Raw genomic sequence first — 20,011 nt, forward strand, 5'->3', positions numbered from 1 at the left:
GCAAATTAAGACAAACCGTGTATTTGGCTACGATCATATACTACTGCCCCATATAGACCTCAGTATTGACACCCAAGTCCTTTTCAACAGACCTGTTGTTAAACCAGACAGTGATACCACTAAGACAGAATCTATAGAGAACTGCCCAAAATCCTCTCTGTGCAAGGATTCACAACAAAGTTCCAATTCCTCAGTTTCCTTGTAAAGAGAGAAAAAGAAGCCAAGGTCTATTGCTTTTGATTGAAGAAAAAAAAGAGAGGAAAATGGAGACTGGCAGGGCAAGTGGAACTGTATCAACAGTGACGAGAGTTATGACTAAGACGTGTTTCTCCACTTTTGCTTTTTGCATTATTAGTTTTTAAACAAAGAACCCCAGTGAGATTGGGAAATGCTCAGAGAGAAACTTCCTTCTTTAGCCAAGAGGAACTGATAACCCTTCCAGACATCGCAGGCTTCAATCCAAAAATAACATAGGATGAGAACAAAACCGTCTTTGTGAAGTATGGAGCAGGTTAAAGCAAAAAGGTTAGACGGCATTAAGGTTGTACTCCAGCTCTGCTCCCAACAGAACATCAGTAGAAAAGACAATGATGCTGTAAAACCATGTCAGGGATTCAGAGGCTTCCAGCAGGACAGCCTGGACATCAGGCTGCAGCAAAAACAATATCCCTGTGCTGGATTTCTCTGATCCTCTGTTTTTTCCCCTCTACTCAATACTGAGGGCTGGGTCACCTGTGGCTTTCTTTCTGGCTAAAAAGAGGTTTTGTCAGCAAGAACAGCAATTTATGCCTGCAAAGCTGCCCTTCCCTATTGCAGGAAATCTACTGCAGCTTTTTAATTTCCAAAAGTGACAGATTAGAAGCATTTCCAGAAGTCACATGGAGTTTAGCTGCATAGAACAGAGCCTTCACCTCACACCTTCGTCAGTGCCATTTATTCACCCTCTGAAACTCTCCTGCTACACGTTTTTGTTTTCTCCTCACCATGCCTTTCTGAACAAGTATCACACAGTGACAGATGCAGGGATGTAGAATCATAGAATAGTTAGGGTTGGAAAGGACCTTAAGATCATCTAGTTCCAATCCCCCCTGCCATGAGCAGGGACACCTCACACTAAACCATGCCACCCAAGGCCTCATCCAACCTGGCCTTAAACACCACCAGGGATGGTGCATTCACAGCTTCCTTGGGCAACCCATTCCAGTGCCTCACCACCCTCTCAGTAAAGAACTTCTTCCTTATATCCAATCTAAACTTCCCCTGTTTAAGTTTGAACCCGTTACCCCTTCCTTGTCCTGTCACTACAGTCCCTAATGAATAGTCCATCCCCAGCATCCTTGTAGGCCCCCTTCAGATCCTGGAAGGCTGCTATGAGGTCTCCACGCAGCCTTCTCTTCTCCAGGCTGAACAGCCCCAACTTTCTCAGCCTGTCCTGAAATTTTCTTCCAGGTTTCTACGAGAAGTAATACATCTCTACCTGCCTTAGCACAGGAAAAAGCCCAAGATGAGTTGTGACCCACTTCTAAGACACATTATGTATCCCTCAACATGCCAGGTAAAATTACTACTCCTTCCCCTCATGCCACCCCTTGCCAGCTAGCTACGGGGAAGAAATCTGGTTTCCTCCTTGATAAAAGTGGGGATCTGGAAAGGAATAAAAGAAACTGCAAGATTACTGGAAAACCCACTAGGAAGTAGAACACTAATGCAAAAGCTGGAGTACAGGGAAATGCAATACTGCAGTAAAAAAAAAGGTGGTGGGAATAAGACCAGAGGCTAATAGAGAGGTTCTTGAAGTACATTTGACCTCTTCCTCCCCCTCCCTCCCCCACGTGTTTAAACAGATGAATAGCACGGGGTTGAGCACTGAGAAGCAACATCATCACCCCTCCCTTCCCTGTATAGCACAGCTCTGCTTTCCCTCCTATACTTGCTCCTTAAAAGCCATTGAATAATCATGCTCTAAGTGATGAAGTGAGAAGAATGCCACACTTTCAACATAAGCAAATATTTCTTCAGATCTGTTTGGTTCTGGAAAGTTCCTGTTCATGTACATTTGCTTATGAAGCTCTACCCTCCCAAATTGTTCCAGATGTGAAAACAAGAAACAGTACATGGCATGTAGGGACACCATATGTTAGGAGGCAGCTAATTTCAGCTGCACTGGCTCCAACAGAGCCAATACAGTTAATGTTTCTTTTTAATCTGAATATATATTTTTTTTAACCTAACATATTGGTACTTTCTAACATCTAGTAGCTTGGGGCAGAACTTTTAATCTGCTCTATCAAGGCAGTCTCTACACACAGAGTACAACTGTGCTTTCATACCGAACAGAAATGCTTTGAACAGATGCTATTATAACAAACCTATATATTTTCCTGTATTCTCCTTTTTATTAGGAAAAATTTTGTTCACCAAAAGGGCTGTCAAGCATGGGAACAGGCTGCCCAGAGCAGTGGTTGAGTCACCACCCCTGGAGGTATTTAAAAGACGTGGAGATGTGGCGGTTAGGGACATGGTTTAGTGGTGGACTTCGCAGTGCTGGGTTAAGGGTTAGACTTGATCTTAAGGGTTAGACTTGATCTTAAGGGTCTTTTCCAATCTGATTCTATAATTCTACAATTCTAAACACTATCTGGCTTCTTTCTTTTCCCTGTACATTTCAGCTGTCTGATCTAGGTTAGAAATAAAGAGCTGTAAAGGCTGTTGGTAACAGTATCACGGGGAGAAAGCTGCACTGATACCACACTACCAAGCTCCTTCATAAATCATAGAATCATGCTTGTACAGACAAGACCACCAGTACACATTAGACTGTCCTGTTCTGGAGGTGGAACTGGGATCCTCTCATGGCCAAAACAGCCCTTGAAAAGCCCTGAGTAGAGGAAGCAGCACATATACCTGCCTGCTAAGTCACAAAATTTAGTGCTGGGCACCCTCCGACGGATAAGCACATGTTTACAGTAATTCTGACCCAGAACTGCCCATGAGGAGTTAGCACTCATTCAGAGAATGTTCAGAGTAAAATACCCTCTATTCAGTGTGATTTAAAAATACTGTTGACTGCTTTCCACAGAAATTAAGCTTGCGCAATAAAGCTGTGTGTACACATACATTCATAGCTCTGCATATCTCTCAAACACGCTGAACAGCTTCATCCAAATTTGGGAAGTGGCAGTATTTCCAAGCTAACCACATGCCCAGTGGTCTCACAAAGGGACAAACCCTGCCAGTGCCTTCTGTAGCAGAAAGATTTCAGGCCCATTAGACACTGGAGGACCTTCACAGCAGTGGCACATCATGGAGGTTGCAAACAAGGAGACAACTTCTGCCAAATTTCACACCCTCTCAAACATCATCAGCTATTACAACAAAACAAAACTCTAAAAGAAATCAGATGTCACTTATTCCATTGACCATGGCACCATTTGTTTTCCCTAGACAAGATGAGATCCAAATGCTATGGACTATGAGCTCCTCTAACACCCAGAAGTATATACATAAATACATATATAAATACATACACATACACAGATACAGTGACCCAAGCCAAACAAAAAAATATCCTGCCTTCTACCTCCTCTAAGCCATCTGTTTTCCAGCTATTGCTTTGTACCATCATCTTAGAAGCTACACTAACCTTCAAGCCCCTTAATGATGAAAATCTCTGCAAGCTTTGATTAGCTTTTAAGCAGATGCTAAAAACAGCCATCTTCCAACCTGCACAATTCCATTGTTGTTTTTTCGTTTTTAAAATACATATCCCTGAGCCTCACAGTTCCTTAATGAGAAATTTCTCTCTTTCGAAAGCCTCTAAATCAATAACCACACTTGCCATGTAATGTGGAACTCCTGCTCTCTGCTGGACACAGCTTCAAACGCAAGGGCTACTATCAACTAACAGAGCAGGAACCCAACTCTAACTTTTATATCAAAACTATAAAACTAAGACCTTTAGTGAAAAACCTGAATTTAAAGGTTCAGGCCCTCTTTTAAACTAAAATGACCACTGAGAGCCATAGCCAGGCAGGTGTCAAATGAAAAATCAATTGATTTTACTGCTTGTTTCATGATTCAACATAAAACAAATAGCTACAGCTCACTGAAAACTTCATGAGTTATTTTTGCACATAGCAACATTTTTGCAAGTTCCATGACTAATTCTTCAAAACAGTTTCAACAAACACAACTACCTTCTTTGAGTAATATTTTTTGCTTCTACTTCATAGTAGATGGAAAACAACAACCGACTTAAACAAGAGCCTACTTCAAGCAAACTGGTATTCAGATATTGTCAACGTATGGGACCCTGCTGAACAGACATTGGAATCATACAAATGCAAAATCAGAGGCCTGCATGACTTACTTATGGAAATACAAGATTTGATTGAACTAAGATAAAAGGAGATACACAGTATTATCATGTTGATGCTCACAAGATAAATGGGAACTGAAGTAAAGTAACTGTCCTACATTGGTGTCCCTGCTGTGTTCCTATCAAGGATCTTTAACGTGATAAACAAGAGCATGCATCCATCCAATCAAATGGCAAACACAAATTCACCTTTGTTATGCTTATTCCTAACCTCTGTTCTCTCTTTCATTCTTTTTGACTATTCTCTCTTACAACTTAGTATCTGTACTCTACAGTATTCCCCCATACAACTTTAGCTACCATTCCAAGAAAATAAGTCAACATATACAAGATGTGATTATGGATGGAGGAGACTCTAATAAAGACTCACAAAAATCTAGCAGAAGCCAATGCACACCAAATGTTTTGGCTTATATGGCTCTTTGAGGAAAGACTGACTCTTTTTTATATATAAAAAACCCACAGGGAAGCCTGGTCAGTGACTCAGGCTCTTTCACTAACTACAAAATAACAAGCCACTTTTATATCTCCAAATCAGAAAAACAACTGAAAGTCTGAATTACTCAACCCCACTAACAGCACTCTGAACAATCACTTATGCTCATGTTCTTTGCACGTCATACTTTTGTAATCACTACCTCTCCTTCTGGCAATTTTGTTCAAGTTTTATTTTTTGAAGCGGGGTATTGCCAGGAAGTTGCTCTGTAAATATTATTACTGGAAACGATAGATTATTTGCGCACATGGTGATTAAAAAATTCATAATTAACACCTCGTTACCTCCCCAGGTGTATATTGGCATGTACACCTATAACCTGAGCCAAAAAAGTTCAGCTGCTAAACCATTCAGCTTAGCACTTTCTTTCAGTGAGTGTCCTGCTAAATACATACATTTAAGTAGGGGTAGCTATGTGTTTCCTAAACAAACCATGGTTGAAAATAAAAACACATACCACATAAAGCCAGCTATGGTGTATCAAAGACTTATTCATTTTACCTGAATACATAGTTGATGTACTGTTGGTCCAGATCACTGGGAGAGGAGGGAAAGAAAAAAAGGCGTTCTTTCAGTACCAAAGTTCACTTGGTGTAAGAGATCAGTATATTAAATAGTATTATAACATTGTAATATTACATAATATTATATATGACACATTATAATTAGATACATTCTAACAATAAACTATTTACATTATCAATATATGAATCATATTACTTTACACATATTAATTATATATTAATTAACACATCATTTGCACATTGTTTCTGTTGTTACTATGCCAGTAAGAGTCTCATTTAAAGTGAACATACAGTGAGACTGACTAAAATTTAGACCTTTTAAGCAGAGTTGGAAAATGGCTTTGAAATAAATGAGATTAGTCATATTTTATACACAAGTGTATTACGTACATATACATAATATGCAGTGGTAACATGTCTATCTCCTTTGATACAGAGAACTGCAGATGATAGACACTGTAAACATGTAATGTCACCTACTTTCAATACAACTATTGTTTGGCATGTTTATCTAACATGCACATGGGATTAGTGTCAGGTTTTTAAGGTACTCAGCCATCCCAGTCCTGTGGGAAGTACCAGCTGCTAAATGCTTTTGAGACTGTGTCTCAAAGGGAGATACTGACAGATTCAAACCATGCAGCTTTCAAGGATAACACAAACTAACATTTCCTTTTAATGCCTGTGCCAGTAACTAGAGGATCTTCTTTCAGAACTGAGTCATCACCCTTTGATAATACACTGTTTAAAATTAATTCAGCATTTGAGTTAGGCATATGGCTATCAATAACCACATGCTATTGTTACCAAAAATAATTAAGGCTCCTCTTGCAAGAGAAGTCATCAATGATTAACCAGGAATGGCTCAGTTCACACTGATAACACAGAAATACCTACAGTTTACTGGACTGCTACACAGATGTGTTTCTAACCCTCTTTGATAACAATCTCTTTCTTTTTAAAAGAATAAGAAAAAAAATTACCTTAAAGAGTTAGGTTTCCACAACTTGTGAAATACTTTGTAAGCCCCTGTAATTGAAATGACATGTGTAATTGCTGTAACATGCAATCACTCTGACAAACCATGCTTGTTTGACTGTGATACTGGCAGATATGGAACCCCTCTGAATTACAGTCTAGCAACATGGCACAAAGGATACCTAAACCATGAGTAAAATGAACCTATTGCTCTAAATAAATGGCTTTCAAAGCATTATAATCTAACAGTACTGTCATGGTATGTGCTGCTTCTAGTTCTGAAGAAAACTCTTAGCTCTGTGCATGTATGTGAATACATACAGAAAAGTGTCACAGAATGGTTGCTTCAGCCCACCCCGTTTTTGGGTACCTTCTATGATGTGTTTACCTATGTAGACCCCTGCAGCTGTCGGCTCTGAGCCATCTTCCTATTCAGAGTTCTCTCAGCTCTAGCGTCTCCAGGTTCTTTACATACTTGACCTACCCACCTCTCGGCTCCCATTTCTATTCTAGGAAAAGCTTTAAGCACTCAAGAAAGGAACAATATGGCTTCAAGCTCCAGTTTTTTTAGATCCCTTCTTCAAGGCTTTGGTTGTTTTGGTTTTTTTTACTCACAAAGAGAAACAGAAAACGAAAAGCAAATTCAGTAGAACACTATGCAATAGATGTCCGCAATTCTGTCTCCACTAGACAAGCCGAAGGGTGGAACATGTCCTTTCTCTAATGCTCTGTTTGGATTAACTGTGCAACAAGTTAATTCATCTGTTTGCTCTTCCTTGTAGCATCTGTATTCTGCGTTAGTTGATAGGAAATCTAATTACACAAACCCCCCCAATGGGTGTATCAACAACTTTCTCTCCAAAACAAGAGAAATGGAAATAAGTTATATTTTGAGCATAAACATTATATTGGCACTTCCTACATGTTTCAAACACACAGAAGGGACCTCCTGAAGACTCTCTAAGCAGTTTTCCACCTCCATGGCCTAGCACTGTTTTACAAATGAGACCTCTTGGCTTTATGAAAGCAATAACATCACTCGTTACAGCAAACAAGTATGTGAAGTGAAAAATCCTTAGCTTTTTGTTTTCTCTAAGAGCAACTGTTTACTATAGAACATTTCCTAAAGGAAAAAAAAAAAAAAGGAAAACTATTTCTTATTCATATGTTAACAACATTTTAGAATGAGATCTCTAGACCTCCCTAGACACAAATATTTTACTGAAAAATTTACAGTATGGATAGACAGAATAAAGAAGGAATCTTTCCTAATTTGCAGACAACACTTAACATATGAATGAGTCACTCACTAAGACTATCGGACAGCTAAGAAACAAATAGAAATCCCTTATTTTCCAGCCTAATGCTCCAAAAGACACAAATCTCCTAGTTAAAAAGTACTACTCTCTCTTTCTGCAGATTTTCTGGGTCTGTCTGTTTCTAGCTTTTCAGGGAAGAATTGTGATTTATCCAAATCAATGTTTAGTCTGAAACAGAAAAAAGAAAACCTGACAGGTTATGCAACTAATTGTTAAAATTCTTTTTTAAATGCATATGATTGCATAAAAAAATCCCGACATTTCAACATCCTTCCTCTGGGAGCACATCCCATGGTATTTTAGAATATTTCTGTCAGTTTTTAAATAAAATCAGTGTGTGCAATAAAGCTCCAGCTACAAGTTCTTGCTTGGTTTTGTTTTTTTTTTTTCATGTTTCTTTTCCCCTCAGAAAGAAGCATCTCTTAGTAGGCAACCATCAAAAACTCCCAGAAAAGCTTAGTGCTGATTAAAATTGCATGTGCATTTTCTCATGCACTGCTAACAGGCTGTAATACCTAGCTTATTCTGTTGTTGTTTTCAATGTAAGAGATATAAAAGGAATGCCTTTCTTATATTTACTGAACTTCTTCATTCTTTCCAAGTGTTTTTTACATCAATAACTTTAAATATCAGTAACTTCATAATAAAGCTGATTTCTTCAACACAGTGTTTCTAATTCCATTTCCAAAAGAAATTACTTACCAACACAGATCAAGTGAATTAGAGCCCATAAATAACCGTTTGGATCAAACTGCAATAAAGAACATCTATATAAATAAAAGCACAATAATGTAAACACACTTATTGCTATTTCCCTGCCTCTAGCTTCAAAAAGCAAGTACAGCGAGTAGGAGATATGCTACAAAGAAAGAGAAGATGATGAAAGAAGACTAGGAAGACTAAAGTTTTTCCTGTCCCACTTACAGACTTGGCATACGCCCATTACCCAGGCTCTCAGCTAGTCTTGGCAAGAACAGCTCTATTTCTTTCAGATATGTACACCATCTTAAATAATCTGAGTATATAGACCCCAGTCTGTTTAGTCTTGTCTTGGCGGTCAGGGAGGGGCAAGAAGATCAGAGGAACATCACTAAGGTTTTCTTCCCTTGTCTCCTTTTCCCTCTCAGCCCCTGCAGCAGCTTAACAGAATCTCTCTCCAAGGCTCCGACTAACCACAGAGTATCCAAAAGAGTGCTTTACACAGACATCTGTCACTGAGCAAGGTAAGCTCTCTTCCTCAATGGGGAAAAATAAACATTTTTTAAAGGAATTCACCTGACATATTTTAGATGTCTGCTTTCTGAGGAGATGAATGATACACCAGAAATTCCTGCTCTGCATCACAGACTACAAGGGAAGCTAGTGCAGGTGCAAAAATGCTGATGACTACATTTGATCAGATGCACCCAGACAAGTTCCCAGATTCATCCTACCTGACTTCACATATTAACTAAAGTATCTAAAACAAGGAAGCAGCCTTCCTAAGACTCCAGAAGAGAAAAGCACCTCCAAGGAATAGATCTTTGCCGGACTAAGTGCTCTCTGGAAGTACCTCCTTTCTTTCTCCAGTGGCTACAGAGTTATCATAATTCAGGTACCTCCTGAAAGTATGTGCAATTAATCCAAACCTAAGTCATTAGCTCTAAGCCCTATGAGAAGTTAAACCATGGTTTCCCCAGTGATCATCTTCGCTGATGAGCTGTACGTCTGCTCAGAGGTTTTATCATGATGCAAACACATTAATACCAGCAAGATTACAACACAGCAATAGACAACATTTTCAGTTCCTTCACAGGAATCCCACCCTAGCTTACAAGTAAAAGCTACATCTCTCATATACTAACAAGATGTCAAACATCAAGATCTAACTTCAGCTGCTTTACAAAGCAGAGCTCACCTGTGTGTCACATAAAGGAAGGCACACTGCTGCTACCAGGAGGCACAGCACACTGTGGAGAAGAGAAAAAACAAACAGGACCAAACTCTTGTAACCTGGATTTGTACTCTCAGCAAAGTATACGCAATTCCACTCAACTTTACACTGACATTTAATTTGTTTAATTTTTATTCCATATTTAAAAAGTAATTTCTACCACAGAGGTTTTACATAATGCATTCTTCTAACTCATACACAGCAAACTTGTATAAAAAGCAGCACAAAACACCTCAGCAGTGATGAAAACAAGCTTTTTGGTAAGGAATATTATTCTTCACTTGCCATCTGGCTTCCCTAGGTTGCTCCAGAAAGCCAAAATCAACAAATTTCTGGCCGTGAATGGCTACAAAAGTTCTTTCATTAAGGTGAATTGTCTATTACAACAATTCCAGCAAAGGTGACTCCATTAAAAGTTATGATGCAGCTCCAGAACACAGAGCAAAGTGGGAGTGAGTGGTATTACACTAGAAATGGATTAAGGACAGCACCCATCCTCCTCTAGTCCTCTGACATGGACTAAATAAATTCTTAACCTGTGGCTGAGTATTTCTACAAGCTACACTGAATACTCTGATGTGGAATTTCTGTGGACTGCTACTTCTAATAACAAATATTTGCTTTTGCAGCTTATTTTCCTGCTCTCCAGGAACATAGGAAAATACAGAATACAGATGATAAAAAACCTGGCATCCTTGACAATAATCCAGTGGTTAAAACAAGGCCACAGCAAGTCAGATAATGGAAATAACAGGAAGAAATTAGGAAGATGGTGGCTCTAAGTACACTAAATAATAACCCAACTATCTACCCTAAGTACCGCTAAAAGATTACAGAATGTGCAGGACAGCAAATATGCATTCTTCAAGGGGATGGGGAGAGGGTAGAATAAAACTTTTAATACATGACTGGCTGACTTCTCTTTTTCCCTTTCTATTTCCTTTTTGGAGCCAAAATAACTAGGGCCAACCAGAGCTGGTAGGTTGTGTAGCTTAATATGAGTGATTCTAGCAGAACTGGGTATCACTTACTCTTTCTTTCTTTCTTAGGAAAGGCACTTTTGGCTATTTTCTATCACATTAATTATCTTTCTCTTACTGTTTAAGATTACATTTAAGATTAATGGAACATCAAACCTGGCTTCTATCTCGTTTCCGAAAACATTCCCACAAGCACTGCTTTGTTATTCGGGAAGACGGGCCTTTTTTATTTTTATAAGGAGAAAAAAAGGTATCTATTTAAGCAGTGGTTTGAAAAAAAAAAGAAAAAGGAAAATACATTTTAAAACTATTTCATTATTCCACTGTTGCAATTTAGGCTCACCGCCCACGGGAATGTGCCTTTCATTCTTCATTGTTTTGGTGTGCCATTATCTGAAGCAAATACAGAAGCTGGAGCCAAAACAAGTCTGAATCTGAATGTGAGCACTTTTAAAAGCTTACCTACAGACTTTCAGATGAGAGGTCTGCTGTAAAAATGAAAGTATGAACAAAAAATTAAAATTTAAAAATAAAAAGGGTGAAATAGTGCTTTCTCCTTCCAAAACGAGGAAAATGGTGACAGCTGATCTTACTGTACCAAACACATTAAAAATCCTGTGAGCAACACTCCACAGTGCATTATGTTTGAGCACTGCTTAGCAAATTTAATTTGAAAAGAAGAACCAGGATTGCAGATTAGCCTACTTCAACTTGATTCATATTTTCAGATTACTTACCAGCAGATATACCTAAAACCAGACATGAATTTACACTTGGTCCTTAAACTTAACTTGAACTATACCAAAACTGTGTATTTTATGTACTCAAATATCGAGTATTCTTAATTTATTAGGTACAACCAGAGGCCTAAACTCCTGAGAGTTTCCCAGTCCTTTAGGCCAAAATATTCCCCAGAAGCTTCCTAGCAAGATCTGTGTTTGCATTATCCTTGTCCATAGTGCTTTTTTTTTAAAAAAAGAGGAGTCATAACCAGGAAAATATGAAACACTTTGTCAGGGACAAAAATCAGAGGACAATGACATAGGGACATGCCACGGTACACACTGCTATGTCCCTTAGGCATAACCTTAGTGACCTCTTCAGTTTGTTAGGAGCAGCAAACATCAGCCATTTATTTGTCTTCTATATACACAACAGATGTAATGATTGGAAAATCCCTTCCACAGCAAGCCAGAGGCCACTGTAGAAATGACTTTGTGATTAATGATTTCTCAGAGATACCTCACACAGCAGCTCTCTGGTCAATTAGAAAAGCATTTCATAGCCTAAAAAAAAGAAGGATTTCCAATAAGTTTGTGAGAAAGAAACCCATCTCTTACTACAGGGTGCAGGAATTATTCTCCTAACTTTAAGACAGATTTAAGACTTGGGACAGATCCTGAAGCATTCAAAACAAATCCAGAAATGCACTGTTATTCCTGCATTTCATGTAGAGATGCAATCTATCTATAATCATACAATACACTAGATATACTGGTTAGATATAGAGACCCAGGCCTCCTCCCTCTTCAGCTCAATGATAATCTTACATGGGGCATGAGAGAGGGTGGATATTAATTTTCAAAAGGGAAAAACAAGCAGGATCAAGCCAGTCTTAAAAATGCAGATCAAACTGGTGATACACATATGCAGAGTTTCATCAACAGAAGGGGAAAAGAAAATATCAACAGAAATACTTATCAAGAGCAAAGCTCTCTCTGGGTCTCATTAATGACTAGCTATCACTGCAAGATTAGAAAAGCACATGGCACTAATGCTCATATTAAAAGAAATTAGGTGTTTCGTTATATGGCAGTTATATCACAGGGGATACCTTGAATGTGTCAATTAATAGATCAGTTACCTCTTTCTGCACAAACTTCTGGAACCCATAGGTTATAACTTCTGACGCGTTGTGCATGGTGAGGAACACTGGGATTGGCTGCCATTGGGAGAGAAGAAAAATGCCCAAATCAAACCACAACAGTCACACACACAGGAAGAGGCACTCCTCTAAGGGACAGCTGTCCTGCATGCTTGTGGTTTTGTGGTTTGTTTCAGTTTTTTGAGCTGTAAACCCACACCATATCTCCTAAAAGGGACTTAGACCCATTCCAATCGCTATTACATGGCACAGGCATCTTTAAACATAGACCCTGCTTGCTGCTTCTCCCACTTCTGAGTGCTCAGTTTGCTTGTATGCAACTACCACAGTGAGATTTGCTCCAGGTTTCTGCCTCTAGTTTTGCTTCTCTGTTCAAATATCTGCAGCCTCCACAGTAAATGATTCTCATTAGTTTTCCCATCTCTGTCTACTGCTCCTAAGAATACAGTCTGACTCCTAGCAACAGAATTATGGGCAAGATGATTTTAGGTGATTGCTTTCAATTACTGCTAGGAACAGCTGCCCAAAATTAGAGCAGAAATATAATAGTTCATACACAAGTGATGGCAAAATTCTACCCACTGAGGTATCTGGACACCATCCCAACATGAAATCATTAAGAAATCAGTGATAACAATAATGAATCAACCACCCATTGCCCCAGGCAAACCCAACCAGAATTACTGGTTCATAATACTTCCTCCAAATCAGATCCATGGTCTCTCAAACAGTTGAAACAAGCAATTCTCTGCTCTGATTAAGACAATCTAAAGACTAAGGCAGTTTTAGGAAGCACTATTTCCCCACTTGTGTACAGTATGTATGTTATATGAGTAGAGAATCAGTTAATTTCTCAGTGATGCCCATGCCTTTTCAGGTGGTATAAGCAGCAAATACCTCTTAAATTTGGCTATGCATTCTGAAATCTGTATTTTCTGGAGTTTTCCTTTCTCTCCCATAAAGCTAGATAAGCATCGCTTATTAAACATTTTAAGTTTCATGACAACTGGAGTGGATCCATAAACACAACAGTTGCATGAATATAACTTTTAACACCTCTAAATTAGCAAGGAAATCACACAGACACAGCTGGCATGAAGCTGTCAGCTCCAGCTTCACTGGTTCTGAAAACCAATTCCCAACCCTGTTGCTGGACGATGAAGTACATAAACCCAGAAGTATCTAACATAAGCATCCTGAGCCTGATACAATAATAGGAAATACAAGAAATAACCATACCCAAGGAAAGTTGACAGCAGAATTTACATTCTTCCTTTTGTGAAGCCAATTTGTTGGGTTTTATTTTCCTCCCCCTTGCTTTTGGCTCACCCAAATGTGTTTTGGAGCCAACAATGGCTCCAGTTTGTGCAGCCCAGTTAACCTTCTCCATATGTCTGTTGCCTTTGATGTATTTCTTAAATTTGTGAGTGGTCCTAATCCTTACAAAAAGAAAGGTTTACTGATTGGCAGGTAGGGAGAATAGACTCTGTACAAACCTCCCATCACAGCCCTGCATACTTTTGTTAGTGCATTACAGTCCAGAGCTAAGCACTCCTCCTCCAGTTCCAGCCCTGAACTCCTGGGCAGGGGAGACTGCCAGCACCTCTAGGCAGAGGCACAAACAGAGATTAAGATTGTAGCCCTGCCAGTGTACAGGTATGTCTGAAGGTGGGCCTCCCTGGATTTGATAAAAAAAGTACACATAATTTCTGCTTTAGCAATAAACCCACTTAATTCTGCTGCTGAGGTGAGCCTATTCAGGTGCAAAATTGAGAGAGTCTATTTTCCTTCTCACTGTGTCACAAAATTGTTGTATGCAAAGTTACTGTAATTAAAGCTTATCTGCAGGATTGAATTTAGCCCCAGTACAAGGCATTACTTAACTATGGCCTAAGACGACTTGTGCTTTTGTCTTTCCTCCTAAAACGGCCACAGAATTAGGCCTCTAAATCCCTATTCATGTACAACAAAAAGCCATTCAGAAATAGGAGATGCTCCTTAAAAAAGGTTTGGGATATAACCTCCTTTAGAAAGGTTTGGGATATAAGTCAAAACCATTCACAGCCCCTCTGCCACTCCAGCACATCTCACTCTTGAATGACCTGAGCAGGGACAGGAAGGAGATAGGTAACTTAGAGATGACTAGGAAATAAGAAGAAATAGCAGAAAAGATGTGATTCATCCCTCCTCCACCTCCCAGGTGAGCAGGCAGAAAAGACGCTGCTGCCAAGGCTTTACTGCTGTTTCCAGGCAGGGTTCCTGTTAGGGATCTTTGCTCAGTTTACACCAGAGAAGCCCAATGGAACTTGCTTTGACAAGGAACCAAGAGGAAGTAAATGCAATCACCCTGAAGCAAAGCTAATCTGGAGGCATGGGGCTACTGAGCATGTGCCTGCGATTTCTGAAGACCACTTGGGTCCAAGACGAGGCCCCCAGACTTGTTTGTGAGGACAAAGACCTCCTGTCCTTTTCTGCCCTGTCTCTCCACTGGGAAGTTCAAGGGATCACTACAAGCAAAATATTGGCCAAAATTCCCTTTTGATCCTCCTTGAGGTTTAGCCGCTGGCAAGAGCAAGCTGGCTCTGGAATTAGATTAAGATGCATTGACATAATGCAGAAGGGAACTAGTGGGGAATCTGGCCTTGCAGACTGCATAACAACAGTAAAAAATTGCTCGTTTTCAAAAATTCATGTCACCATTTTTTTTCCCACAGAAGACTATATAATTTTAAGTAAAAAGCATTCAACTTCAATGAAAGCAGATTTGATATCCATTGAACACTTAGTAGGTTACTGTGATTCAAATGGATCGTAAACCTGATTAATCTAACCATTTCCATAATACCTTCTGAACTTCCAATTTATTTTTTCAAATCCTGTAAAGCATCAAAATCACTGAAATGGTCTTCATCTTTCTGGCAGGATTTCCTACAGATTCCACAGCTTCAGTCCCCCTCTTGAAAACTTACAGCTAGCAACTTCAGCTTCTTCCCCACTTGCACAATTCATACGACTGATGATCTACTCTGCAAAACACCAAGGACTCTGGAGAGATGCTGAGTGCTATGGACCATCACAGAGGTGTTTTTTTGATACTGCTCTGCACTTTGTAGGATGCGATCACTGCTCTAGCACCATTAACAGTGTATGTATTACTTAAATCCCTCCTTCCTTCTTTCCCCTCAACAGAGGAACAGCATTAAACACCTTGTATGAAGGGAATGTTCTTTGCTCATAAATTAGAAGTAATAAAGAACTGACTTCTACTTGTGTGTTTCTTACCAATCTAGATAGTGCCCTAGAGCCAGCATAAATAATACCCACAAAAAGTACTGAAGCAGGAAGCCACGACAGGATTTCAGACCTGTGGAAACAATTAAAATCCCATTACTTCACCACATTCTGTTTACATACAGCCAGCAACAGTTGCTTGCAAGGAATATAATAATACATACATGCGTACATGAATTTAAAAGATGTGCATATTAAATTCATCATCTGAGTGTTCAGTATTCCTCCCATTTACTAAAGAATCCTGAGACAGAAATGAATCACTTCATCTAACACCGAATAAGAGCTATTTACAGATATATTTTCTTTCTTTTACTCTTTCCCTGGCTTCTCTCCCTGTGAAATTGTTTCTTTCACAGTAATTATTCCTACTGGTTTTAAGGGACAGAAATTTCAACTAATTTCCTTGATGTGCTGTAAAAGGAAGAAAAACTGACAAATGAAGGCATAAAATGGTGCGCTTGCACAGACAGCACACATTTTCACTATGTAGAAATACACTTGCCCACCCACACATTCATTTTTCAGCCAGATTTAAAAAGAGATTCTTCCTAAAGATCAGATTGTCTCTGTGGGAGCATATCTCTTGATATTTCCTAATGATGCTCCCTCAACTAAGCCAAACTCCTAGAGGCAATTTGACAACTAATGGAGGGATGAAGTCATCAGATCGATCTGATTATTATTGTTATTTTTTTAATCCATGGTTACTGCAGCGGGGCCAGCTTTCAGTTCTGAGAAGGAGCTTCAGAATTTGCACTTTTTGGTTTTTGATCTTGTTACTTAAGGGGAAAAAGGGATCAGGTAGGTGGTAAATTTCAGACAGAATAATGTAAGATTTTGAGCAAGGGAGGAAAGGAGTAGCAATGATCTAAAGGCCTGATCCAAATGCTTCTCAGGACTGAAGACACTGCTACCTCTATTCAGTCTTCCCAAGTTTTAAACTAAAGTCAAGAAAATATTAGTGAATAATACTGGTTCTCAGAATGAAACCTAACTGCTTTGTAATTCCTTAATTTGGATTATACTTCCAACTAGTGTAAGACTTAAAATGTAAATATAGGTACTGCTATACTACCACACTTCATGAATACAAGAAAAATAAATGACTAAACAATGAAAACAGAACAGTCCGGATGAAGATAAAACATGCTCAAAAATTAATGTAAACACAGACAAGGAAAAAAAACTAAATACCACATTTCTTTTTTTCTTTTTAATAAATAATTTTCTAAGATATTTGATCAAAAACCCAGGGTCACAAAAATAGAGTAATCTTTAGATACTTTTACTGGCATAGTTATTTGTTCTGGGGTTTTTTTGGGTAGCCACTGTAATTTTGTTTAAAAACACTGTTCCTTTTAAGGTTATTGACTTCAACTGGAATTTCACTAAAACCAGGATCTAAAACTGTCATACCTCATTACCAGCAAGTTCACATAAGACACCAACAGAATACTCACACGTTATTGGAACTTCCACAAATGGAAGAAAGGAGGATAGAAGAAAAGAAAGAAGGGCTGGGAAGATGAAAGGAGCACACGCTGAAAACTGAATTTTCATTCAGAACATACAAATATCAGTCTTTCATGTTCCCAACCACTAATTCTAGGAATCCCAAACATGTCTTCATTTCCAATGCAACACTGTGAAGTGTCATGGAAAAAGATTTCAGATGCTTTTTCCACGATGTAAGGGTAGAATTTTATGCTGCCAAGTGGGAATTTAAGGACTGAAAAAGAATGCATGGATGTTTGATGTAATGTGTCAGCACCAACAATCTGTCTTTGTATGTAAACCAATTAGTAGCTTTTTATGTTGGCAATACAGCAACGTACACGCAAAACAAAAAAGCTCAGTGACATAAAAGAACTGACGAGCTGTGGTTGGAGGGTTAGATTCAAAAGCCACTAAAGTCAATGGATAGATTCCCCTAAACCACACTTTAGAGCTCTGGTTCAAGAAAGGCTCTGAGCTGCTCCTTAGCCATGGGGAAAATTCAGCACTACAAGAAATGCCAACCAGAACACATAAGACTAACGCACCTTACAAGGATTAGTGCAGCAGATTGTGGTGCTGGAAGCATTATGCAGATGCCACACATATTCCTCTAAGCGCCACGGAGCCCTTGTTTTGGATGTAAGTTTTGCAGACGGTCACCATTCAGCCTTTAGAAGCAACAATGACGGTGACAGTCCCTTACAGCTGGTAGGAGCAGGGGAAAACATATGAAAACCAGGATATCCATGAGACCTAAGAGAAATTACTCTAAGCAATATGTTTTAATTTGTTTTTTATTGTGAAGCTGGTATTCCAGACTTTAGACAGAGGGTGATGATCTCTAGGTGATAAAATAATTCTGCTGAGGCACTGACATAACCTGAACTGGCTCAAGAAGCATACGAGATCAGTTCACATGACAAAAATGCTGACATTTTGTGGAAATAAATAAATAAATGGGTGACAGTCTCTTATTTGAAGCATGACAAGACTGGGGACCAGATATCATAAGTATCCTGCACATACACAAAAAACCCCCACAAAACCCAAATGAACAGACAGATTCAGAGACCAGTATTCACTAAGGGGGGGTTGGAAATGTCCTTATACCAGTGGTAGTACTAAGAAAAATCACCTTTGGAAGGGGAAGGAGTTGAGAGGGAGTGACAAACAGAAGCTTTGAGACATTATGTTTGCTTGCTTGCTGGGAATTTTATTGTTTAGTTGGTTTTTAGGGGGTTTAGTTGTTGGGTTTTGGTGGTTGTTTTTTTCTTTTTAAACCTCAGATACATGCTACAAGTCCAGCTCAGCAAAGCATGATCCTAATTCTTCTGAATAAAGACGGGTTTAAACTCATGCTTAAGTATTTGGCTGAATTATAGCCAAAACATGTCAATTAATTCTGGTAATTTCATTCACTCTGTTCTAGAACAGGAATTCTGTATCAGCTAAACTAACAAAGCGATTTCTAAAGACGTATTTAAATCACTTTTCCTACAGTGTGCTGACATCTAGTGGCCTGAAGTCTCCACTGTCAAAACACGAACTAATTTTTCACAAAAACTTTTCTTAAATGAAAACATCCTCCTCAACAGTAAAAATTTTTTCTTGTCCACTGTTTTCTTCAATGTCCTCCAAGCTTTGCAAAAAACCCATCTTCTGAATCTGAAAAAAGATTTACCTTCTATTTTTTTTAATTTCATAGTTTAAAGCAAAAATAGTGATGAAAAGTTGAACTAGAAAGGACATTACTGATGGCTGTATTCTTTTAGACTGTTTTGATGAAGCCACAATCTGCATAAATAATATGCATTTGATAATAATATGTATCTCTGTAACTGCCACTAAAGCAAGAGTTGGACCCTAATCCTGACTCTACCAATACCACTGGCAGCTTTTACACCAATACCCTCATTTTATCTGCACTAAAAGATAAGAAGTAAAATTCTGTTTCTGTTTACAGCTTCATTTAAGTTTCAGTGGTGATGTAGTCACTTGCATGGACATGAAAACAGAACATAGCCTGTTTCTTCTGAAATACATGTAGATTTCATCACAAATCAGGAGACTTGAGTTTTGCAAGCTAAGCGTCTGAATCCCAAACAGAAAATCCATCAGTTGCTAACACAGAATCACTGAAAAAAAGTTACTTAGATGGCAAGTCTGGCAGCCATCTAGTCCAATCACCACCCCAGCTTCAGAATCAAGCCACATTACTCAGATCATTGTCTAGTAAAGTTTTAATATCTCCAGAGATGGCGATTCAAAAACTGCTGTGGGCATATATCTTCTAAATTATACTATTTCTGCAGAACTAAAAAGATACACCACATTCCATACCACAGAATGGATCCACCCAAGCAGAGTACAGCATGCTGGAAGACTCTTCTGAGCTGTCGTCACAGTTCAAGCAGATGATCTTTGCTATAAGGCATGTTTTAATTTGGAGTTTGATTATTATATCAATCCTGTACTGCAGCAGCTGATCTTGCTGTGTGGTAATAAATGCTAGAGTTAGGCAAGAGTGAATGATACCCATTTATGGGACACAGCTCTTAAAGAAAAAGGCAGACCACATTTATGGACTTCACTGCACTAAAGTTTTGGGAAAGGGTATGCTCTCAACCAAGGTTTCTCTTAAACTACTATAAATAATCCAGGAGAGACATGTGAACAGACGGTTGGATAAGCTACCTTTATAGTTTTCACTGATGTCTGTGATTTTTT

The 20,011-nt window shown here is 38.8% G+C and overlaps 1 protein-coding gene across 1 annotated transcript in view; it reads right to left on the reverse strand.

Moving 5' to 3' along the window:
- TMEM241 (transmembrane protein 241) overlaps positions 1–20,011 on the reverse strand; it is a gene marked incomplete at both ends in the record, with an annotated part of 56,961 nt that overhangs the window by 31,815 nt on the left and 5,135 nt on the right. The window contains 7 exons of the mRNA XM_080611214.1: positions 5,376–5,411; positions 6,382–6,427; positions 8,398–8,446; positions 9,593–9,644; positions 11,071–11,096; positions 12,473–12,550; positions 15,776–15,857. Of these exons, the coding sequence (XP_080467340.1) occupies positions 5,376–5,411; positions 6,382–6,427; positions 8,398–8,446; positions 9,593–9,644; positions 11,071–11,096; positions 12,473–12,550; positions 15,776–15,857 (369 nt within the window). The remainder of the gene's footprint in view (positions 1–5,375; positions 5,412–6,381; positions 6,428–8,397; positions 8,447–9,592; positions 9,645–11,070; positions 11,097–12,472; positions 12,551–15,775; positions 15,858–20,011) is intronic.

The sequence above is a fragment of the Psittacula echo genome, assembly GCF_963264785.1.
Source record: "Psittacula echo genome assembly, chromosome: 2".
In the NCBI taxonomy this organism is placed as follows: Eukaryota; Metazoa; Chordata; class Aves; order Psittaciformes; family Psittacidae; genus Psittacula; species Psittacula echo.